Here is a 24,427-nt window from a genome sequence, read left to right as displayed (position 1 = left end):
TCCAGGGTTTTTCTTTATTTTTTACTATTTTCTACATTGTAGAACAATAGTGAATACGTCAAAACTATGAAAAAACATATACGGAATCATGTAGTAGCCAAAAAGGTGTTAAACAAATCAAAATAGATTTTATATTTTTAAAAGTAGCCACCCTGTGTCTTGATGACAGCTTAGCACACTGTTGGCATTCTCTCCACCAGCTTCATGAGGTAGTCACCTGGAATGGATTTCAATTAACAGGTGTGCCTTGTTAAAAGTTAATTTGTGGAATTTCTTTGCTTAATGCGTTTGAGCCAATGAGTTGTGTTGTGACAAGGTAGGGGTGGTATACAGAAGATAGACATATTTGGTAAAAGACCAAGTCCAAATTATGGCAAGAACAGCCATCATTACTTTAAGACATGAAGGTCAGTCAATCGAACATTTCAAGAAGTTTGAAAGTTTCTTCAAGTGCAGTCGCAAAAACCACCAAGCGCTACAATGAAACTGCCTCTCATGAGGACCGCCACAGGAAAGGAAGACCCAGAGTTACCACTGCTGCAGAGGATAAGTTCATTAGAGTTACTAGCCTCAGAAATGGCAGCCCAAATAAATGCTTCACAGAGTTCAAGTAACAGACATCTCAACATCAACTGTTCAGAGGAGACTGCGTGAATCAGGCCTTCATGGTCGAATTGATGCAAAGAAACCACTACTAAAGGACACCAATAAGAAGAAGAGAGTTGCTTGGGCCAAGAAACAGAGCAATGGACATTAGACCGGTGGTAATCTGTCGTTTGGTCTGATGAGTCTAATTTTGAGATTTTTGGTTCCAACCGCTGTGTTTTTGTGAGACGCAGAGTAGGTGAACGGATGATCTCCGAGTGTGTGGTTCCCACCGTAAAGCATGGAGGTGTGATGGTGTGTGGGTCTGTCTGTGATTTATTTAGAATTCAAGGCACACTTAACCAGCATGGCTACCACAGCATTCTGCAACGATACGCCGTCCCATCTGGTTTGAGCTTAGTGGGACTATCATTTATTTTTCAACAGGACAATGACCCAATACACCTCCAGGCTGTGTAAGGGCTATTTGACCAAGAAGAAGAGCGCTGCATCAGATGACCTGGCCTCCACAATCACCCAACCTCAACCCAACTGAGATGGTTTGGGATGAGTTGGACCACAGAGTGAAGGAAAAGCAGCCAACAAGTGCTCAGCAAGTGCTCATGAAGCTGGTTGAGAGAATGCCAACAGTGTGCAAAGGCAAATGTTGGCTACTTTGAAGAATCTAAAATAGAAAATGCATTTTGATTTGTTAAATCCTTTTTATATTTACTACATGATTCCATGTGTGTTATTTCGTAGTTTTGATGTCTTCACTATTATTATACAATGTAGAAAATAGTACAAATAAAGAAAAACCCTGGAATGAGTAGGTGTGTCCAAACCTTTGACTGGTACTGTATGTACAGACGAATATCAAACAGCTGATCACCCGTAGACAATTTCAAATGACGCATGGTCTCGAGTCAAATTTACACGTCTGCAATTTGCCCTTAACCTGCATCATATCATATCTGATACATTGAGTCAGACCAAGGACATGTCATTCATTCAGATTGAAGAAGATAACTGACCTGTTCGTCATGGATGCATTAAAACAGGGATGTTAACCCATTCAGTTGACGAGGAGAGCCCTCCTGTCTGCTTAAGTGTGTTTCATAAAGCACAATGACATTATTGAACCCAGTGACGACATAAATATCAACTGTTTCCTTCGGGCATAGGAGACTTGGTTTTGTAGTAGAGAATGACAATCGCTACAAAACTGCGCTTTCAAAAACAGCGAATGTGTGTGTGTGTATCCCAAAGTTAATGAGGTAAAGCTTGTCTCTTGTGGTTCAATGTCACCTATGTATGCAGTTCAAGTTTAGTTTATCTTTTATAGAGGTGAACTGCTCTAAAAAAAAATAAACAGACATTAAAAGAAACCAGCAGTAACGTTTTTCTTTTCCTCCTCCATTTCTGAACAATGTTGTTTTACGCTGTCTGGCATTTAGTGATTTGTGTTTCTTCTGCAAATCCAAGACAAATAAGTAGGTGTATGTCAAGAAAATATGTGCAATGTCAGAAATATGTTTCATGAAAATGTGTTCTTACAGATAAGAATACCCCCCCTTGGTACAGAGAGCTGTGGTGAACGTGGTGATATTTAAACATGGATGGTGTCAGTTCAATGTACTGTTTAAGAAGGCTCAAATGCTCACCTTGGCTCTCAGAGTCTGTTGGTGGTTTTGGAGCTCTTGCTGTTCTTCAGGTATGACGAGTCCTCTGTATCAACCATTACTTCTACTTCTGCTGGGAGGTTGGCACTGTCCCCTGAAACAAAATGTGCATGGATAGATATGTCAGAAACCCTCAATCCCAAATGTCCCCCATTGCAAGGGACCGGAGACTTTCTTTACCAGGAAGAACTCTGTGCCCTCTAATATATAATAGGTCCTTATTACCTCCCATCCCACCGCTGTGCTGCTGCAGCTGGCTGGTGAAGAAAAGTTCTCTCCTGGACACCTGCTCGTCCCAGGCCTCCAGGATGTGCCGGCGCTCCGGGGGCACCAGGCTCAGGGTGTCCGGGTGGGCCTCCTCGATGTGGGCCCTCACCCCCTCCAGGCTGTGGGAGTACTGGAGCTCCCCGCACACCATGCACACCAGCAGCTGGTTCAGGGGGTCGTAGTCCATGAGGTAGCAGTTCCTCCATACAGCATCTGAGATGGGGCCGTTGTAGTTGTCGTTATGATCATCGTCTGGGAAAAGGAGCTCTGATTCCTCTGGGGGGGCAAGAGAGTGGTATTGTAAGACAGGGGTTCCCAAACTTTTTCAATCAGGCCCCGCTTCTAGCATTGGGGAACATGGCTCTCTACAGTACGCAATGACTGACATGACAATAAGAGAAACTGATGATGCACTACCCAATTTCGAAATTGCACCTTGTGCATTCTACTATTACAGCTTTGATGAGTAAGTTGAAAGCCGAACCGAGTTCAAAATAGTAAAACTGCCCATCCACAGTTTTTGGGCACTAGCCAGTCACAGTAGCCCATGAAAACATTCTACTAGCCAAGGGCTGAAAATATTTATAGAAATATTTGGGCTAATTTGCAACAAGATTACTCTAAGAAAAGCCTATAGCTGTATCTAGATTTACGCCTAATAGATCTATAACAGGGGTATTCACTCTGACCCTACGAGGTCCGGAGTCTGCTGGTTTTCTGTTCTACCTGATAATTCATTGCACCCACCTGGTGTCCCAGGTCTAAATCAGTCCCTGATTAGAGGGTCACAATCAAAACAACGCAGTGGAACTGGCTTCGAGGACCAGAGTTGAGTGTGAGACATCTATACGTTTCAAATGTATTACCTTCTGTAGGTTCCGTATGGCTTTGGTCAGGAAAGTAGCCCATGTCTGTCTCTGTGGAAGTACTATGGAAAAAGACACCACAGTACTGGTTACTACCAACATACACATTGAGATAAGAGAAACGTCAGAGAGATCCTGAAAACGACTCTTTCACCTTAGATGTAGTTCAGAGCCCTCCGAGGTGTTGACCCACTGGTCAGGATCCTGTTCCTTTGGTTGAGAAAAATGACGGTCAGACCTAATGGAAATTAACTGACCAAGAGGAACCAAAGTTACCCAAGGCTGAATCCTCACCCCTTGGTACACCAATACCTGATTTACCATATAGTTCGGACTTAAAATATGATATGGTGTTTTCTTTGAAACATTCACCATTGTAAAAAATTACCTGTGTATCCAGCCCCTGGAGCAGGTGTTGAGGCTGACTGCTGGGGAGGATGGGCCTCCAGTTGACCGAAGCCCTCTTCTCAGTCAGCTCCCTGTCCCTCATGGCCTTCCTAGCTCTCTGTTCCTTCTTCTTCACTCTCCAGTACTCCCTCTTCTTCCTCAGAGTCTCCTCTTCAGACTCCCCCGGCACTGGCTTGGGTGGACCCATGGAGCTTATGTAGATGGGGCTTCTGGTCAGCCCCTGCATTGTAGGCAATCCTACATTTTGTAAATTCCCACTTTGAGGAATCTGAGCACCTTGACATTTGAAAGGAGTCTGTGTTGGTGTGAACGTGGACGTTTGACTGGGAGGATGAATTGGTAAGAGCTTGATGCTAGTCAGAGGGTTGGGCGGAGGTGTGAGAGTAGCGATGGGTGAGGCGTCTGCGTCTGAGATTTCCTGCACTTGCAATCGCCATTTTCTAACACGTGGCGAGTCAGGGCTGGACCCCGGGGCCGCTTCCTGTTGGCTCTCCACCAATAGCAGCCCGCCTTTCTTCCCCTCACCCAATGGAGGGACAGTGACACCGCCTCCTACAGGGAGAAATGCGGTACTGAAGCTGTTAGATGTCTGGGGGGACCCTGGGTGGCCAATGGATGAATTGGAAATACTGGTACAGTTGACCGGAGGTCTGAGCTGTAGTGTATCAGATGGCTGTCCCATGTTGGAGGTGGTGGGGCTCACAACCAGAAGTGTAGGGATGTTGGTGACCATGCTGAGGCTTGCCTGAGGTCCAGAGTCAGGGGGAGATATAGGCTGGAGAAGGGGGGAGGGCTGGGGTTTGAGCAATGGTGCGGCTTGTAGACTGAAGCTCCCGCCTCTCTGCACTGGCCTCTGTGTCGGAGTCTTGACAATATGGAGATTCGGAGCCTAAAAGACAACAACACAATCAATGGACAGCTTTACATTCGTTTTATGTCTCAATATATAATTTAGAACCAGGGTTATTTGATCAATTTGTTTATCTTTACAAACATTTACTTGTTTATGTTTGTTTATGTTCAGTTCTCAGAATCCATATACCTCCTCCCCCTCTCCCTCTATTTTCGCTGCTTGTGTCAAATGCCAGAGAGAGATTTGTGGCTTTTCAGTTAGACTGGACAGTGGCCTTGTGTACAGTATTGCATTGAAAAAGACAGAATAGTTCCACATTCCAATTAACATAACCACAAAATGTACTTTTACCTCAAATTAAATTGAAATGATAGGTATTGGCCTACCATGTGAGTCATGAAATCTGCACTATGATGAAATCTAATAGCATGGATTACAAATTATATCCACCCACCTGTGCTGCTTTGAGGGCTAGTCGTCTGCTGTAGTCCCCCTGCCTCAGCCCCCCTCCTCCCTGCCGAGCCTTCCTGGCTCTCTGCTGCCTCTTCATCATCCTCCAGTACTCCCTCTTCTTCTGCAGAGTCACATTCTGGTCTGTCACCGCCGGGGCGTGGTGATGTTGCTGACGCTGCTGCTGCTGTTGTTGGGGGTGTTTTTGATGTTGTTGACGCTGGTGTTGATTTTGAAGTTGGCAAGGTGGTTGTTGTTGTGGTGGCTGGTGATGTAGCTTCGGAGGTTCTGGGGAGCAGCAGTGGTGGTGGCCTGCTTTTTTGGCACGCAACCTCTGGGCTCTACGAGGGACAGGGAGGGGTGGTTCTCCGGAAGCTGCCTTGTGGGAGCAAGATTGTGTGGGTGTGTGAGAGGGGGGTTCGGACCGATTGAGAGGGGAAGCTGAGAAAGAGAGTGTGTTAGCACAAGGACTGGATAGGGGAGAGTCCTTAGGATGAGGACTCAGTGGACGAATGGTCACCTGACATGGTGGCGGGGCGTCAGCATCCACCTGCCACCCTTTGACCTCCAACAATAGGTCACCAGATATGGAGGCTTTCTCCTCGTCTCCCAGGGTGAGCAGAGGTAGATTTGGCTTGACCTCAATCTGGATGGCATTCTCCTCGGAGGAACAAGCCTGGGGTTCACTTTTACAAAGCAGCTGTTCTGTAATACAGTCAGGCTGTTCCGTTTTACAGTCAGCCACAGTGCTGAGAGATTCCTCCAGCAGCTTCTTCATAGAGGCCACTGCCAGGAGAGTGGTGGCCTGGCTGTCAGCACTCAAGGCTAGGTCTAGTGGCTCTGGATGTGGTGGAGACTGGGACAGTTTGATATCAACACAGAGGGGTTGTTCCAGTGGAGGACATGGAGCATGTGTTGAGATTGATTCTCTTTCTTTTTTAATTTGGTTTCCCTGTGGAGGCATGGGCAGACTGGTGTTTGAGAGAGGCTTGATAGTGTGTGTGTGGCTGACAGAGGTGTTGACATTGGGATTGGCTAATCGTGCTAACCTTTGGTTCCGCCTCTTCTGTGAGGCAGCATTTCCCCGAGCTTGAACTCCTTGCCTTAGGCGGATGGCGCGGGCTGCCCTCTGCTCTCGTTTCTTTACCCTCCAGTACTCCCTCTTCTTAGCCATACTTTCCTCCTCTGTTAGCTTTGGGTCCAAGTTAAGCACTGCTGATGCTGTAGAAGCTTTGACAGCCATCTGCATGACACAGCTAGCCGGCTTTGGCATTGCTGTAGGCACACCAGGAAAGGTGTTTTGGATGTTTTGAGGGTGTGTGAGGGTGATATGACTCTGGGGCTGGAAGACTGTGTGTAAATTCAAGAGGTTTTTCGGTGTGCTGCGAAATTCAGTCCTCGGTCTGATTGAAACCAACCTGGGAGGATTCATGATCGACAGGCCGACGGGAGGACAAGAGACTTGAAACTGAGCAGAACGGATTAGAGGAGGTGGTGGGTTGTCCTGTGTTTGATGACTTAACACCACATTACTAAAGGCATCACCAGTAGGTTTGGGAAGCAGTTGGTGTTGGCGGTGTGTGTTGGTAAATAAATTATTAACAGGCATCCCACTACTGTTACCAATTTCATCCCCAGTCTCTTTTGCTTCTGTAGTGAGATCAATTTGAGGAATGTTATTGGTCACTGTGCCATCCTCCATGATGAAACCTCCAATGATCTCTGAGGCGCTGGTGTGAGTAGGCCTATTTTCTGTTGGTTGTGGCAGCGTGTTGCAGCCCGCTGCTCTGTCCTTCCTCATATCCTCCAGGATGCTCTGGTAACGCTTGACTCTTTGCATCAGAGCATCCCTCTCCTTCATCTTAGCTCGGACTTCGCCAGAAAGCTTAGCTCGCTGCTCCCGCTTCTTGACGCGCCAGTATTCCCGCATCTGGGCCGCCCTCTGCTCGGGGGTCTCCTTTGAGTCATCTCGTGGTGCGTTGTAGGTTGTTAAGGCTTTGGCATGATAGGGGGACTTCCTCATCTTTCTCTGACCCAGGAAATTCCTTTGGGTTTCAATGAACCTCTGTCTCGGAGTCCTACAACGGACCATAACTCGGTTAACGTTGGCAAACTGCACTGGACCAGGGAGCCTTCTGCTTGGTTCCCCTGCTGGTTTATAACCAATGATATTAGATGTGATACCAGTCTGCATTGTTGCTTTAGCCTCCTGCAGATTCTCTGCTCTTAGCTGAACGGTCTGTTCATTAGCGTCGACTGTGGTTAGCTTAGCCAGGATTGAATCGTCAGACTCCCTTTTGACAGCAAAGCTAGCCACTGCTCTGGCGTTCTTCAGCAGCCGTCCGGCTGAGATGAACGGGGCACTGACCCTACTAACACACTGCCTCTGGCCCTGTCCACTCAAAGCGGACTGGGGACGTTCAGCGTCCACGTTTGGTAACAGTTCTACTTTCTGCAACGATACCTCCATGTTAGTGATTCTTTTGCTGACCTTGCTTAACCTAGCCGCTTGCTTCGCTCGCTGTTCTCTTTTCTTGATGCGCCAATTCTCTCTGCGCTTGGCGGCTCGCTCCTCCTCAGTCTCCAGTGTAGCTGATGTGTCGTTGATGCTTCTAACTTCTTGGGCCGCGACCACTGCACTCTTTTTCCCGCCTAGCGGTGTTACTTTCATCCCTCTAGGCCTAACCCCTGGTTTGTGAACGAGCATAGGGGCAGATTGAGTGGTCACGATGGCCATCCCTGTGGTAATGTTAGTGGTTAGCGATCTAGGCTGAACAGACACTGTAACTTGCGTCTTTGTCATTGCATCAGGCCTTGATACACTCTGGGTGGTCAGATGCTGCTCAGATGACACTACAGGAGAGCTGCCATTGAGAATAGTCATTCCGCTCTGTGGTTGGCGAGGTGCAGAGCCTGAGGCTCTCACCGCCACTCTTACCGGAGGCACAAAGGAGCCACTGTTGAGAAGCACTCCATTGGGTTTGGCTGAGGTAACTGTTCCAATCACAGCGCCCCCTGTTGGATAACTTTTCACTGCCATCTTGCAGACCATTGCACCTTTTCCTGGGCCTGCACTGGACGTTGGGAACTGAGGCAAGACTTTGTTGAGTTTTATCCTCTGGAACCAACTCTCCTTTTGGTTTGCTGAGTAATAGTTTTGGCCCCCTTCCCCAACACTATGGTTCTGATTATAGGAGACAGCAGAGCCCTTTCCCTTCAATAAGACTACAGGTGCACCGCCGACATAAGTTTGGTAGGAACCATCACTATTCAACAAAGGGGGGGCAGACCCTGCTATTGAACAAGAGGCACCAGAATTCAACCCCATTGAGGTTATGGTTTTATGGACTGCATTACTGTCCAAGGATTTACTTCCTCTGTTTGTTGCTTTTGACCTCTCCTTCTTGACCTCTGACAGCTTAGCCCTCTGCTCTCGTTTCTTAGTCCTCCAGTACTCTCTCTTCTGGGCGAGGGTGGCGTTGTCAAACTCCGAGGCCGGACGGTAGCGCTGAACCCGTGGGCTGCCAGCCCCTCCGGTTCCCTGGGTGGTTGGCATGATGGTCGTGTTGAGGCTTGGTCACCGTTCCTTCTCTTCACCAAACTGTGCTGGCAGCGAAATCCTCACTCATCCTACTATTTATCGTCCGATGTCCTCCAGATATAGATATCGTCAGCCTTTAGCTATTGAGTAGCATCCTATATGTCCTGTTATGTCCATCTCCCATCTCGGGTGGTCACCCGCCACGTCTGGACATTAACAGACGCCAGATGGTAAAGTCCTAAAAGTATGAAAATAAACAACACGTGAATAAACAACTGAAGGTCACATTCCGATATTAATCATAACAGGGCTTGCGATTGGATTGTTAGCTGACTTATCACTTCTTGAAATAGTTTGTTGGGTAGTTGATAAAACAAAAAATGAAAGGTACTTCTTCAAGACACATATCATCAGTGTTCGCAAAACCCCATTTACAGGGCCTTCAGAAAATATTCACACCCAATGACTTTTTTCACATTTTGTTGGGTTACCGCTTGAATTTAAAAAATGGTTCATTTAAGATTGTGTCATTGGCCTACACACAATACCCAATAATGTCAAAGTGGAATTATGTTTAAATTCTTTAAAAGTGGAAAGCTGAAATGTCTAGAATCAGTAAGTATTTAACTCCTTTGTTATTGCTAGTCTAAATAAGTTGAGGAGTAGTAATGTGCTCAACAAGTCACACAATAAGTTTCATGGACTCACCCTGTGTGCAATAATAGTGTTTAACATGATTTTTGAATGACTACATCAGCTCTGAACCCCACACATACAATTATCTGTAAGGTCCCTCAGTTGAGCAGTGAATTTCAAACCCAGATTCAACCACAGACGTCCTTCCCGGTGGTGTAAAGTACTTTAGTATTTTTGGGTATCTGTACTTCACTATTTATATTTTTGACAACTTTTACTTCACTACATTCCTAAAGAAAATAATGTACTTTTTACTCCATACATTTTCCCTGATACCCAAAAGTACATTGTAATTGCTTAACAGGACAGGAAAATGGTCGAATTCACACACTTATCAAGAGAACATCCCTGGTCATTCCTACAGCCTCTGATCTGGCAGACTCAATAAACCCAAATGCTTTGTTTGTAAATGATGTCTGAGTGTGGGAGCGTGGCCCTGGCTATCCGTAAATGGGGGGGAAACCAGACAGCACCATTTTCTTGTTTTCTTAATAAACGGAATGTGAAATGATTTATACTTATACTTTTGAACCTTAAGTATATTTTAGCAATTACATTTACTTTTGATACTTAATAAGTATATTTAAAACCCAAATACTGTCCTACTTTTACTAGGTGACTTTCACTTTTACCACCACTGGTCCTTCCTAACTCAGTTGCTGGAGAGGAAGGAAACCGACTCTGGGATTTCACCAATGATGGCCAATGGTGACTTTAAAACCTTTACAGAGTTTAATGGCTGTGATAGGAGAAAACTGAGGATGGATCAACATTGTAGTTACTCTATAATACTCATCCTACTCTCAACGACAGTGAAAAGAAGGAAGCCTGTACATAATACAAATATTCCAAAACATGCATCCTGTTTGCAATAAGGCACTAAAGACTGCAAAAAATGTGGCAAAGAAATTGACTTTGTGTCCTGAATAGAAAAGCATTATGTTTGAGGCAAACCCAACAACACTGAGTACCACTATTCATATTCTCACGCATGGTGGTGGCTGCATCCTGTTATGGGTATGCTTATCATCGGCAAGAACTAGGGAATTTTTTAATGATAAAAATAAACGGAATAGAGCTAAGCACAGGCAAAATCCTAGAAGTAAACATGGTTCAGTCAGCTTTCCAACAGACACTGGGAGACAAATTCACCTTTCAGCAGGACAATAACCTAAAACACAAGGCCAAATATACACTGGAGTTGCTAACCATGTCAACATTGAATGTTCCTGAGTGACCTACTTACAGTTTGGGCTTAAAAATCTATGGCAAGACGAGAAAATGGCTGTCTAGCAATGATCAACAACCAACTTGAAGAACATATTTACTATACTAACAGCTCTGAGCTATCTGTGGACATTTTCATTGATTTGTTCTACCATAGGACAGATTTTCAGAGTAGCCTTCATGCAACCTAAAGGAGACAGTGTTGCAAAACACATTTTCTTTGAAGACAACATGATCTTTGGCAAATGAAATCTGAAACGCTTCCAAAATGCAGGCTGTGTTCCTAGCAGCATGCACTACAACCAGGAAGAGAAAAATGGCACTGTCTCTTTAAGTCATGTCCCTCGTCTATCACAAAATATGTCTGTCGTGTGCCGTTTTTTATTCTTTATTTATTCTCATGTGCATACCAAACGCAGTGTGCTGACGAGTGTCCTAGTATCGCCACCAATTCCAAAGAAAAGCGTCCGGAAGATTGGACAAATTTGGTGATATTCATGCCGTTACCAGCGCTGTCTCTACCAGCGTACAATGGACAATATCTTCCTCCTCCCCTGTCCACACGGACTGGCGCCTGTCTGCGTGTGTGTTCCTTGTCGAAATGAAACGAAAAGCATAAAACCCAAGCCAGCGGTGAAAGACCAGGATGTTTGGAAACGTGTGGAAAAAAAACATGCATATGCATTACCTGGTAGTTACACCTAACTTTCCGGGACAGTTTGTTAACGTTTGGACAGATATACTGTCAGGACACTGCAGATACTTTCCGCGAGCCAGCCTTTCTCTCTATCGCTGCCTTGACAACGGTGAAAAGTACCAGGATGTGGGACCTTGCTGCTTGTGTGTAAACTGCGTCGCGTGGACAGATACAAGCCTCTTAAAGCAATACTTACCACAACAGGGGACATTATTGTTTATCTGGACAGCAACATGTATTTGAAATAGATGGACAACGGAATTGAGCCATTTCTATCCATATCCACGATGCCAAACATTTCCACTCTATAACACCATTTTATTTTAGGCTATTGGTTACATCATTTTTGACCATGCTGAAAATGTTGTTGAGATGTACAACTGGGACTGCACCCAATCAAATCAATTCATCCATTAGAATCCAATCAATTAAGTTATTTGTAATTGAATATACACCTCCCTAATATTGGAGTTGCGCCCCCTTTTGCCCTCAGAACAGCCTCAATTTGTTGAGTCATGGACTCTTCAAGGTGTCAAGCGTTCCACAGGGATGCTGGCCTATGTTGACTCCAATGCTTCCAGAGTTGTGTCATGTTGGCTGGATGTCCTTTGGGTGATGGACCATTCTTGATACACAAGGGGAAACTGTTGAGCGTGGAAAAACCCATCAGGTTGCAGTTCTTGACACACAAACCAGTACCTGGCACCCACTACCATACCCCATTGAAAGGCACTTGCATATTTGTCTTGCCCATTCACCCTCTGAATGGCACACATACACGATCCATGACTCAAGGCTTAAAAATCATTCCTTAATTAACCTGTCTCCCCCCTTCATCTACACTGATTGAAGTGAATTTAACAAGTGATATCAATAAGGGATCAGCTTTCACCTGGATTCACCTGGTCAGTCTGTCATGGAAAGAGCATGTGTTCCTGATGTTTTGTACACTCAGTATATTCTAGCACATTTGACTTATGCAAAATTGACCATGGATTTTCACAAAATTACAGGGTTTCTTATGTGGGGACAAAATAATAGACAATGTTGCCACGCCCGTTGTATTAATTCATGGTTGCGAATTTGAGCATTTTGGCAAGTATTTCTCTCAGTATCTCACTAAAAAGAACGTGAAGCAATGACAGTGCAAGACACATTGTTATGATATCCCGAGATTATGCAAAGTCACTGTCCAGAAGGAATTGTTCATAAATAGTGAAAATGTATGTCGTCTTTAGACAGCAATTTCAAAGACAGTAGATCCCGCCCCTCCACCCCATATTCATGTCATAAACGTCTCTGTAACAAAACAAGTAACATAACAACCCCATTGGCAAACTGTCACATTTGTCCAATTGATTTTGCAGTAGAATTTAACCTACACACTACAATACTTGGAAAGTATTCAGACCCCTTGACATTTTCCACATTTTGTTATGTTACAGCCTTATTCTAAAATGGATTAAATAAAATTAAGTCTTCGTCAATCTACACACAATAACCCATAATGACAAAGCAAAAACAGCTTTTTAGAAATGTTAGCAAATGTATTAAAAATAAACTGAAATACCTTATTTACATAAGGATTCCGACTCGAAATTGAGCTCAGGTGCATCCTGGCACATTGATCATGCTTAAGATGTTTCTGCAACTTGATTGGAGATTACCTGTGATAAATTCAATTGAATGGACGTGATTTGGAAAGTCACACACTTGTCTATATAAGGTCCAACAGCTGACAGTGCATGTAAGACCAAAAACCAAGCCATGGGGTCAAAGGAATTGTCCGTAGAGCTCCGAGATCTGGGGAAGGGTACCAAAATATTTCTGCAGCATTGAAGGTCCCCAAAAACACAAAGGCCTCCATCATTCTTAAATGGAAGAAGTTTGGAACCACCAAGGCTCTTACTAGAGCTGGCCTCCTGGCCAAACTGAGATTTCGGGGGAGAAGGGCCTTGGTCAGGGAGGTGACCAAGAACCTGATGGTAACTCTGACAGGGCTCTAGAGTTCCTCTGTGGAGATGGGAAAACATCCAGAAGGACAACCATCTCTGCAGCACTCCACCAATCAGGCCTTTATGGTAGAGTGGCCAGACAGAAGCCACTCCTCAGTAAAAGGCACATGACAGCCCACTTGGAGTTTGCCAAAAGGCACCTAAAGACTCACAGACCATGAAAAAACAGATTCTCTGGTCTGATGAAACCAAGATTGAACTCTTTGCCCTGAATGCTAATCGTCACGTCTGGAGGAAACCTGGCACCATCTCTACGGTGAAGCATGGTGGTGGCAACAGCATCATGCTGTGAGGATGTTTTTCAGCGACAGGGACTTGGAGACTAGTCAGGATCGTGGGAAAGATGAGCAGAGCAAAGTACAGAGAGATCCATGATTAAAACCTGCTCCAGAGCGCTCAGGACCACAGACTGGGCCGAAGGTTCACCTTCCAACAGGACAACGACCCTAAGCACACAGCCAAGACAACGCAGGACGCACTGAATGTCCTTGAGTGGCCCAGCCAGAGCCCGGACTTGAATCTGATCAAACATCTCTGGAGAGACCTGAAAATAGCTGTGCAGCAACGCTCCCCATCCAAACTGACAGAGCTTGAGAGGATCTGCAGAGAAGAATGGGAGAAACTCCCCAAATACAGGTGTGCCAAGCTTGTAGTGTCATACCCAAGAAGACTCGATGGTGTAATCGCTGCCAAAGGTGCTTCAACAAAGTACTGAGTGAAGGGTCTGAATACTTATATAAATGTGATTTTTCAGTTTCTTATTTGTAATACATTTGCAAAAATGTATTTTTGCTTTGTCATGATGTGGTATTGTGTGTAGATTGATGAGGGGAAAAAAATTATTTAATACATTTTAGAATAAGGCTGTAATGTAACAAAATGTGGAAAAAGTCAAGGGGTCTGAATACTTTCCAAAGGCAAATGCCTATAGAGTGCCTATAGAAAGTCTACATCCCCTTGACCTCAAATTTTGTTGCTTTAAAAAAGTGGGATTGATATAGTTAATATATTTTTTTTGTCATTGATCTACACAAAATTCTCCATAATGTCAAAGTGAAAAGAAAATTCTTCAAATTGTACAAATTAATAACAATTAAATAACTACAATATAGTAGTGTCATAAGTATTCACCCACTTTATTTAGGCAAGCCTAAATTAGTTCTTAACAAATCACATGATAAATTACAATGAAAAAAAATATAAACGCAACATGTAAAGTGTTGGTCCCGTGTTTCATGAGCTGAAATAAAAGTTCCCAGAAATGCTCCATATGCACAAAAAGCTTTTCTCTCAAATGGTGCACAAATTTGTTTACATCCCTGTTAGTGAGTATTTCTCATTTTTCAAAGATAATCCATCCACCTGACAGGACTGGTATATCAAGAAGCTGATTAAACAGCATGATCATTACACAGGTGTTTGGGACAATAAAAGGCCACTCTCAAATGTGCAGTTTTGTCACACAACACAATGCTACAGATGTCTCAAGTTTTGAGGGAGCGCGCAATTGACATGCTGACCGCAGGAATGTCCACCAGAGCTGTAGCCAGAGAATTGAATGTTAATTTCTATACCATAAACTGCCTCCAACATCGTTTTAGAGAATTTGGAATGCAGTACATCTAACCGGCATCACAACCGCAGACCACACGTAACCATGCCAGCCCAGCACCTCCACATCTGGCTTCTTCTCCTGCGGGATTGTCTGAGACCAGCCACCCGGACAGCTGATGAAACTGTGTGTTTGCACAACCTAAGAGTTTCTGCACAAACTGTCAGAAACCGTCTCAGGGAAGCTCATCTGCGTGCTTGTCATCCTCACCAGGGTCTTGACCTGACTGCAGTTCGGCATCATAACCAACATCAGTGGGAAAATGATCACCTTCAGTGGCCACTTGCACCCTGGAGAAGTGTGTTCTTCACTTGGATAATCTCAGTTTCAACTGTACCGGGCAGATGGCAGACAGCGTGTATTGCGTCATGTTTGCTGATGTCAACATTGTGAACAGAGTGCCCCATGATGGCAGTGGGGTTATGTTATGGGCAGGCAGGAGCGACGGACAATGAACACAATTGCATTTTATTGATTGCAATTTGAATGAACAGAGACACCGTGACGAGATCCTGAGGCCCATTGTCGTGCCATTCATCCGCCACCATCACCTCATGTTTCAGCATGATAATGCACGGATCGCAAGGGTCTGTGCACAATTCCTGGAAGCTGAAAATGTCCCAGTTCTTCCGTGGTCTGCATACTCACCAGACATGTTTGGGATCCTCTGGATCAATGTGTACGACAGCATGTTCCATTTCCCGCCAATATCCAGCAACTTCGCACAGCCATTGAAGAGGAGTGGGACAACATTCCACAGGCCACAATCAACAGCCTGATCAACTCTATGCAAAGGAGATGTGTCATGCTGCTTGAGGCAAATGGTGGTCACACCAGATACTGACTGGGTTTCTGATCTACGCCCTTACCTTTTTTTGAAGGTATCTGTGACCAACAGATGCATATCTGTACTCCCAGTCATGTGAAATCAATAGATTAAGGCCTAATTCATTTATTTCAATTGATAGATTTTCTTATGAACTGTAACTCAGTAAAATCTTTGAAATTGTAGCATGTTGTGTTCATGTTTTTTTTTGTGTATATGGACTCACTCTGTGTGAACTAATAGGGGTTGACATGATTTGTGAATGACTACCCCTTCCTCTGTCCCCCATTACATACAACATATGTAAGGTCCCTCGGTCAAGTATTGAATTTCAATCACAGATTCAACTACAAAGACCGTTGAGCTTTTCAAAAGCCTCAAAGAAGGGCAGTGATTCGTAGATGGGTAACAATAACAAATCAGATATTGAATATATCTTTAAGCACTGTCAAGTTAATAATTGTGCTGTGGATGATGTATTAAACCACCCAGACACATCAAAGATGCAGTCGTCCATCTGAACTGTACGACAGGAAGGAAATTGCCTAGGGATGTCGCCATGAAGACATTGGGGATTTTAAAACAGAGTTTAATAGCTGTGATTGAAAAGAACTGAGGATGGATCAACAATATTGTAGTGACTACACAATCCAGACCTAAATGACAGAGTGAAAAGAAGAATACAAATATACAGCATATGTATGCAACAAGGCACTAAACTAATACTGCAAAAAACATGGCAAAGGGATACACTTTTTGTCCTAAATGCAAAGCCTTATGTCTGGGGCAAATCCAACACAACACATCCTTATTTTCAAGCATGGTGGTGGCTGCATCATGGTATGGGTATGCTTGACATCGGCAAAGACTGGGGAGTTTTTCAGGATGAAAATAAATGGGATGGAGCTAAGCACAGGCACAATCTTAGAGAAAAACATGGTTCGGTCTGCTTTGTACCAGACACTGGGAGAGGAATTCACCTTTCAGCAGGACAATAACCTACAACACAAAGCCAAATCTACACCGGAGTTGCTTACTAAGAATACAGTGAATGTTCCTGAGTGGCAAAGTTATAGTTTTAACTTACTGTTGAAGTTGGAAGTTTACATACACCTTAGCCAAATACATTTCAACTCAGTTTTTCACAATTCCTGACATTTAATCCCAGTAAAAATTCTCAGTTTTAGGTCAGTTAGGATCAGCACTTTATTTTAAGAATGTGACATTTCAGAATAAGAGTAGAGAGAATTATTTATTTCAGCTTTTAATTCTTTCATTACATTCCCAGTGGGTCAGAAGTGCACATACACTCAATTAGTATTTGACTGCATTGCCTTTAAATGGTTTAACTTGGGTCAAATGTTTCAGGGTAGCCTTCCACAAGCTTCCCACAATAAGATGGGTGAATTTTGGCCACTTCCTCCTGACAGAGCTGGTGTAACTGAGTCAGGTTTGTAGGCCTCCTTGCTCACACACACAATTTCAGTTCTGCCCACACATTTTCTATGGGATTGAGGTCAGGGCTTTGTTTTGGCCACTCCAATAACTTGACTTTGTTGTCCTTAAGCCATTTTGCCACAACTTTGGAAGTATGCTTGGAGTCATTGTCCATTTGGAAGACCCATTTGCGACCAAGCTTTAACTTCCTGACTGATGTCTTGAGATGTTGCTTCAATATATCTACATTATTTTCCAGCCTCATGATGCCATCTATTTTGTGAAATGCACCAGTCCCTCCTGCAGCAAAGCACCCCCACAACATGAGGCTGCCACCCCAGTGCTTCACTGTTGGGATGGTGTTCTTCGGCTTGCAAGTCTCCTCCTTTTTCCTCCAAACATAACGATGGTCATTATGGCCAAACAGTTGTATTTTTGTTTCATCCGACCAGTGGACATGTCTCCAAAAAGTACGATATTTGTCCCCATGTGCAGTTGCAAACCGTAGTCTGGCTTTTTAATGGCGGTTTTGGAGCAGTGGCTTCTTCCATGCTGAGCGGCCTTTCAGGTTATGTCGATATGGAACTCGTTTTACTGTGGATATAGATTTATTTTGTACCTATTTCCTCTAGCATCTTCACAAGGTCCTTTGCTGTTGTTCTGGGATTGATTTGCACTTTCCGCACCAAAATATGTTCATCTCTAGGAGACAGAACGTGTCTCCTTTCTGAGCGTTATGACGGCTGCGTGGTCCCATGGTGTTTATACTTGCGTACTATTGTTTGTACAGATGAACGTGGTACCTTCAGGCGTTTGGAAATTGCTCCCAAGGATGAACCAGACTTGTGGAGGTGTACCATTTTTTTCTGCGGTCTTGGCTGATTTCTTTGATTTTTTCATGATGTCAAGCAAAGAAGCATTGAGTTTGAAGGTATGCCTTGAAATACATCCATAGGTACACCTCCAATTGACCCAAATGATGTCAATTAGCCTATCAGAAGCTTCTACAGCCATGACATAATTTTCTGGAATTTTCCAAGCTGTTTAAAGGCACAGTCAATTTAGTGTATCTAAACTTTTGGCCCACTGGAATTGTGATAGAGTGAATTATAAGTGAAATAATCTGTCTGTAAACAATTGTTGGGAAAATTATTTGTGTCATGCACAAAGTAGGTGTCCTAACCGATTTGCCAAAACTATAGTTTGTTAACAAGAAATTTGTGGAGTGGTTGAAAAACGAGTTTTAATAAACCTCCGACTTCAAATGTAAATCTGTTTGAAAAACTATGGCAAGACTTGAAAATTGCTGTCTAGCCATGATCCCCAACACCTTGACAGAGCGTGAAGAATTTTGAAAAGAATCTGCAAATATTGTGCAACCCAGGTGTGCAAAACTCTTATGAAGACTCACAGCTGTAATCCCTGCCAAAAAAGTGTAACATGTCATGGACTCAGGGTGTGAATATGTATATATTTTTTCTTCATTAATCACTTCTTTTTTTAAACATTTTTCTTCTACTTTGACATTATGCTATTTTTTGTAGATTGTAGACAAAAAAATGACAATTAAATCCATTTGAATCCCACTTTGTAACACAATAAAATGTGAAGAAATCCAAGGGGGGGGGGGGGGGGGGGGGGGGGTATGGACTTTCTATAAACACTGTAAATCATTGATCTGGCCCCCGGGTCTGCGTGTCGCTGCGTGAATGCCGCTACTGTCTCTTTAAATTTACCCAGGAGCCCCTTAAGGAGCCCCAGGGGCCCCAAGCTCGGCTCCCTACCCCGAAGACAAGCAGAGCCTTAAAATACATACAGGAGGCCGCTATAGCTTACCATACACAAGAGATACTCACACCCGCAGACTCGAAGAAGGATATGACCGACCAAATGTCGAGCTGATATATGAAAAGTTAACTTGGCTCCAGAGCTGAGCGCGTGGGGGGACGAGGGGCACATTATAAAGACAGCACCCTAAAATCGATGGGTCCGAACGTGTTATAGATAGCTTACAAAACGCGTGCCGAATGATTCTCCAAAAATACCGTGCCTCCCTGGTTTATCAAGGCGAATTGAAGGCAATCGTAAATAGTGTAACGTTGCAGAGTAATGGAAGAGAAAGAGACGGGGGAGAGCGAGCCCGTGGTCCACCCGTGTGCTGAGCAGACAGATTCTCTCTCATTAATAATAAGCGGAGAGGAGGAAGCAACACGAGAGCCCAGTGACTTGGGACACTATTCAAGAGGTAAATATTGTCATGTTTTTGTTTCGAGATTATGGACACTCGACCCCTCATCCGCCCGCCACCATTAGACACAGTTAATCCGTGTGACGGACAATGCCATCTAGCAGCATGCCCTCTTGTGTCAGTGGATCCACTATAAACAAAGGCAAAATAGCATGCTGGCTGCATGCTGTGATGCACAGTCGCCACCCAGCGGAAACCAGCGGCTGGCTAAATCGGCTAAATGGAGTCGCTTCCCCCTCTCCGATGGCTGTGGTGCTGTGCGCAATATTATCCACAGATTAACGATATTATTATGAATCCCTATTTTTGTCTCATCATATTTCTAGCGGAATGAATATCTGGAATGTCAGGCAGAGTATGTGCCACCAGCCATCTGAGAAATAGGCCTTGAATTGTAGGCTATAAAGCTTTGAAATGTGCAGTTTCATTATATAACCTATACCTACTGTAAGTGCATCTCCTAACACTCTCCCTCCTAGAGGAAGACGGTCTAACCAATGGCCACGTGGACAATGACGGCGATGAGGAGATGGTTACCCCACTCTGCTCCCCGGGCACCAGCTACTGGAGTGTCACAGAGGGTCCCGACTCCCCCTTTCTCCTGTCCCCCGTCCCGGGCCCCTCGGGGATCAAGGAGAGGGTCCAACGCGCCTCCCGTCCTGGCTTCAGCCGCATCCCGGGCCGGGACCACCGGCGCTACTACCACGAGTACTGGCGCAGCGAGTTCCTGATGGACTTTGACCCCCGTCGCCACGGCATGATCTGCATGGTGTGTGGGAGCTCGCTGGCCACTCTCAAACTCAGCACCATCAAGAGGCATATTCGACAGAAGCACCCAGATTCCCTGCTGTGGAGTGTGTCCGACAAGGAGGTGATTCGCTCGGGCTGGGAGAGCCACCTGAGTCTGGAGGGGGGCCAGAGGTTGTACTGTCCGGCCGGAGGGGTGGTCGCCGTCTCGCAGGGTCAGGAGGAGCAGCTGCTGGACTGCGCACACCGCTCCACCGGTGGGTTGGGGTTTCTGGAGACTGGGGGGGATGGAACGAAATGACATTGGCCTAGTTTTATGATAAGATTATTGAGTTTCAGGATTTTGCGCTTGGTGGCAGTATGAGCATGTCTGATAAGAAGTGTGTATGTTGTACAGTCATGCCCATGCTGCCAACATCCACTTTTACAGTAATGTAAGATGGTGATGTCTTTGTGCAGTAGCTTGCTGTAGTGGTAAAGCATTCCCTTGGTTGCCTATTTTGTGATTCACATTAGCATACATTTCAATTGCATATCCCCTCTCCATCTCTTCCCGCAGGGAAACCCGATGGTATGGTGACCCCCAAACTCCAGCCCCGGTCCACCACCCCATCTCCCCATACACCGGCCCCCCTCCAGCAGCAGGAGGAGCTCCCCGGGCCCTCGGCCCGGACCCTGGAGCGCTACCTGAACGACTCGCTCCACGCCTGGTTCCGACAGGAGTTCCTCATGGAGTACCAGGCGGAGGCGGGCAGGCTGGTGTGCATGGTGTGCGGCCGCCCGCTACCCTCGCTCCACCTGGACCACATCAAGAGCCACGTGCTGGACATCCACCCTCAGTCGCTGGTCTACAGTTCGGAGGAGAAGCACGGCATCCTGCAGACCTGGGCTCAGACGCATGGTGAGACAGGGGAGGAGGGCGTAGTTGAGTAACAGTACAGGGAAAGAGACATTCTGTCACTGCGGCACTAGTTTTTTTATATGCAATATGTCTTGTGTCTTGTATGATGCTAGAAAGAGTTAAGTGGAATCTTTTCAGCGCCGAATTGAAAAGCTTTTGTTGAAAAAGCGCTTGACGTTCTGTTATACTCTCCCCCCACCCCCACCACATGCTTCAGAATCTGACCCCCTGAACGACTTCATCAAGTCGGAGCCCAACACCAAAGACGAGAGAGAGGCTGGGGTGGACTTCTTCCATGATGACCTGGAGACCATCCAGATTGGCGCGGACAGCGATGAGGCATTGTCCCAGATACACGACATGGTTGGTAGCAGGGAAGGAGGTGGTGTTGGAGCTCCAGAGGTGACCAGCCCCATACCCCCTCTCCCTTTCCGCCAGCCCAGGAAGAGGCGTCTCCTCGGGGGCTTCCCCTGGCGCCTGCGCCTGGACTACCTGGTGGCCTATGGGCCTCAGGGTCGTGACACCTTCTGCATGGTGTGCTCCCAGGCCCTGCCCGTGGCCAAGGTGAGCAGCTTCCGGCGCCACATTCAGGAGTGCCACCCTGAGACCACCAGCCTGGCCCGGGAGGAGAGAGAGGCCATGGCCGAGGCCTGGACCAAAGAGGCCCCCACGGAAGACCACCTGGCCGTGCAGATGAAAGAAGGTAAAACTTACAAGTTCCAAAAAAATGTAAAAGACAGACTGTAGCTACTCTTAGAGAAAATATTAAATACTAAGTGATTCACCAAGTGGTTTTTGTCATCCCCCGACAGAAGTGGACCCCGGTGACATCATCAGCGTCCATGTGTCAGGAGAGATGGGTGAAAAGGCAGCACCGGACAACAACAACAACCACCGGACCCCCAAGATGTCCGCCATTCAGACAGTGAAGAAGGAGGAGGGGGTCGTCACCATACCTGCCACTCTGGGACGCCATGGACACTACCCGGGCAAGGACCAGCGGCGGAACTACCAGGTGCGCTGGCGGATGGAGTTCCTGATGGACTATGACTGCCGGCGACACGGGCTGATCTGTATGGTGTGCGGGGCGACGTTAGCCACTCTTAAAGTCAGCACCATCAAGAGACACATCCAGCAGGTCCACCCTCATTCTCTGGAGTACAGCTCTGACGAGAGACAGCAAGCCCTGCTCAGCTACAACCAGACAGCCCTGCACTTCGTCCACTCGGACAACTGTTTTTCCTCCCTGGACCACGGACACTCGGCAGTCGGAGAGACGGCCGCCAGCCTCTTCGTCAGTTAAGACGAGGGGCGACAGGCCCACGTTCTCCTCGCTTCAACCCCAAGTCTTTCTTTCTCAGGAAGTTAGAAACATGAGGCATGGTAGAGCCCTGTCGCGAGTGGTGTCTGACACAGTCGGTGATTGATGGTGTGAGGGAGCGTACAATATAGCACTTTTTGTCCCAAAAATGTACTTAAACCTAGCTTTGGGTGTGTAGGTGATTGAATGAGAGGGTGTTTGAGGTTTATTGCTTAAGACAATGAACGGCACTTAAAGATGCGATTATCTTTATTCACTTACGTCAAATACATCAAGTTATTTCAGAAATTCCTTGTTTACAATGAGGTAAACTTCCTCCATACATTTTTCTCATTCTTGAATGAGATCTTACATCTTGCATGTCTTTTCCAGTGTCATAGTACTATTGTTGCACCGGCCAGGAACTATTTTTGCTTCTCATGAGTCTTCTTAGCAAAAAGTTTCACACACACACAAAAAAAAATCTATTTTATAAGTGTTGAATATTTGCATTTTTTTTTTTTTTTTAACAAGCACTTTTAGACATGTTTTTTTTACAAAAAAGGTTTGTAATTGCGGCCATTTTGTCTACTTCATTGATCAAAGTTAACGATGCCACGTAAATTTCATTTTGTATGGCAATTCTGAAGTCATGCATGATTGTGGAGGGATTGCCTGGAATGGCTTGGGCGTTTTATAAGAGAGCATATTTATACAAGATTTCAAATGCAAGATTTCCATTTCAGTAACTCACCTATTACAAGGTTTATGCAACAAAGTGATAAAAAAAAGTATAATATTACAACAGCGTCAGGAAATAAATTGCCAAGTTGACCACCTATGAAATGAGCACCTCGGTTGCCCTTATTTCAGTGATCTTTAAAATATCACCAGGAAAAGCACAACTCAGGGATTGTCCATTTTCCATCTGTGCTCGCTCTTTCGCTCGCTTGTTATAGCGCATCAAAATTACTACACTCTTAACATAACAATAATTTACAACCCATGGACTAATTGATTTGCTCAAAGAACCAGATGGCAGCATTTCTCCAGTTACGTGGAGAGGAGGGACGTGAGTGTTGAATTACCACTCTCTTTCTCTAACCTAACCTAAACTTAATTGGTGACTCGGGCTGGATCTCAAATTGTTACCAGTCAAACCTGTGCTTTCTCCGTCCTTGTTTCATGAATTCCTCTCAAAGGCATTGCAGGGCCAGAGGAGGGACCCTGAATCCTCTCCTCTAATGCACTTCAATAGGAATTGAGGAAACAAGGAGAGAGGAAGCAAGGATTTGACAGCCAGTAATGTTTTCAGACACATCCCTAGTTTGTGCAGTGGTCTTTTTAGCATGCAGGGAATGGGCAAGGAGTGATGAAATACTTATTACATCTGGGCTTTGAGCCACGTTGGCCACAGAAAGGTTAAAAGCTTTGTGACTCAGCACTTATTATTTAAATATGAATAGAATATAAATATGTGATTGAATAAATAAGAATAAACCTTGTTTGTTGCAATGATTTACGTGTATGTTTGTGTCGGTGTGCATGAGGGGCACGTTAAAATGACCCTTTGGTGGTACTTAGTTGGCTTGGGCGAGGACACGAGCAATGATCTTCAGTTTTATTTCGGGACCGAGTCCCTCATCTTTCTTCAATTTCATCTGTTTCAAGTATCCGCTCTGCATTTCGTCTGTACATGGCGAAAGGTTGTTGAGACATGCATTCTGTCATCAATGATACTTGTAATAAAAAAAGTGTCCGAATAATTTTGTCTGACTGGTTCTCTGGTAAATTATGGCTAAAATTGACTCGACTCAGCTGTCATTTGCAGACAGCTGGTAATAACGTATAAAGCAACACATTCGCTGATTGGGTTTACCATGTCTGTTATCTCAACACGCAGACCTGGTCTAAAATGAGTAGCTACAGTGTTATCCTCTTATCAAAACCACTCATATCACCATCCCATATCCTCTGTCCAGGCGGGAGCGCGAATGCTGGACTCAGTCTCGTTTTCAATCTTGACACAAATGTATTTCCCCGTGGTTCAAACATGCTGTCATGTTTAG

General features: G+C 45.1%; 2 protein-coding genes across 4 annotated transcripts; one reads left to right on the top strand and one right to left on the bottom strand.

Annotated features, from left to right (window-relative positions):
* Window positions 1–641: 641 nt before the first annotated feature.
* On the bottom strand, window positions 642–11,392 carry LOC139416179 (uncharacterized). 3 transcript variants are annotated; one of them, XM_071164535.1, is made up of 8 exons: window positions 11,264–11,392; window positions 5,116–8,890; window positions 3,789–4,697; window positions 3,555–3,652; window positions 3,401–3,462; window positions 2,493–2,810; window positions 2,250–2,361; window positions 642–2,057 (listed from the first exon to the last, which is right to left on the bottom strand). In XM_071164535.1, exons 2-7 carry the CDS (start codon window positions 8,665–8,667, stop codon window positions 2,258–2,260), a joined length of 5,043 nt encoding a protein of 1,680 aa, XP_071020636.1. In that variant the 5' UTR covers window positions 8,668–8,890; window positions 11,264–11,392; the 3' UTR covers window positions 642–2,057; window positions 2,250–2,257. The 3 variants fall into 3 exon arrangements, with proteins under 3 accessions (XP_071020636.1, XP_071020638.1, XP_071020637.1); XM_071164537.1 differs by having other exon boundaries at window positions 3,555–3,610; XM_071164536.1 differs by lacking the exon at window positions 642–2,057 and having other exon boundaries at window positions 2,212–2,361.
* Window positions 11,393–18,901: 7,509 nt separating this feature from the next.
* Window positions 18,902–24,121, top strand: LOC139417195 (zinc finger translocation-associated protein-like). Its single transcript, XM_071166443.1, has 5 exons — window positions 18,902–19,407; window positions 19,890–20,414; window positions 20,717–21,058; window positions 21,276–21,761; window positions 21,871–24,121. The coding sequence occupies exons 1-5, from the start codon at window positions 19,272–19,274 to the stop codon at window positions 22,359–22,361; spliced, it is 1,980 nt and encodes a 659-aa protein (XP_071022544.1). The 5' UTR covers window positions 18,902–19,271; the 3' UTR covers window positions 22,362–24,121.
* The last annotated feature ends 306 nt before the right edge of the window (window positions 24,122–24,427 follow it).

Source organism: Oncorhynchus clarkii, chromosome 9 (genome assembly GCF_045791955.1).
Source record: "Oncorhynchus clarkii lewisi isolate Uvic-CL-2024 chromosome 9, UVic_Ocla_1.0, whole genome shotgun sequence".
Classification (NCBI taxonomy): domain Eukaryota; kingdom Metazoa; phylum Chordata; class Actinopteri; order Salmoniformes; family Salmonidae; genus Oncorhynchus; species Oncorhynchus clarkii.
This window is presented reverse-complemented; position numbering and strand designations above follow the sequence as displayed.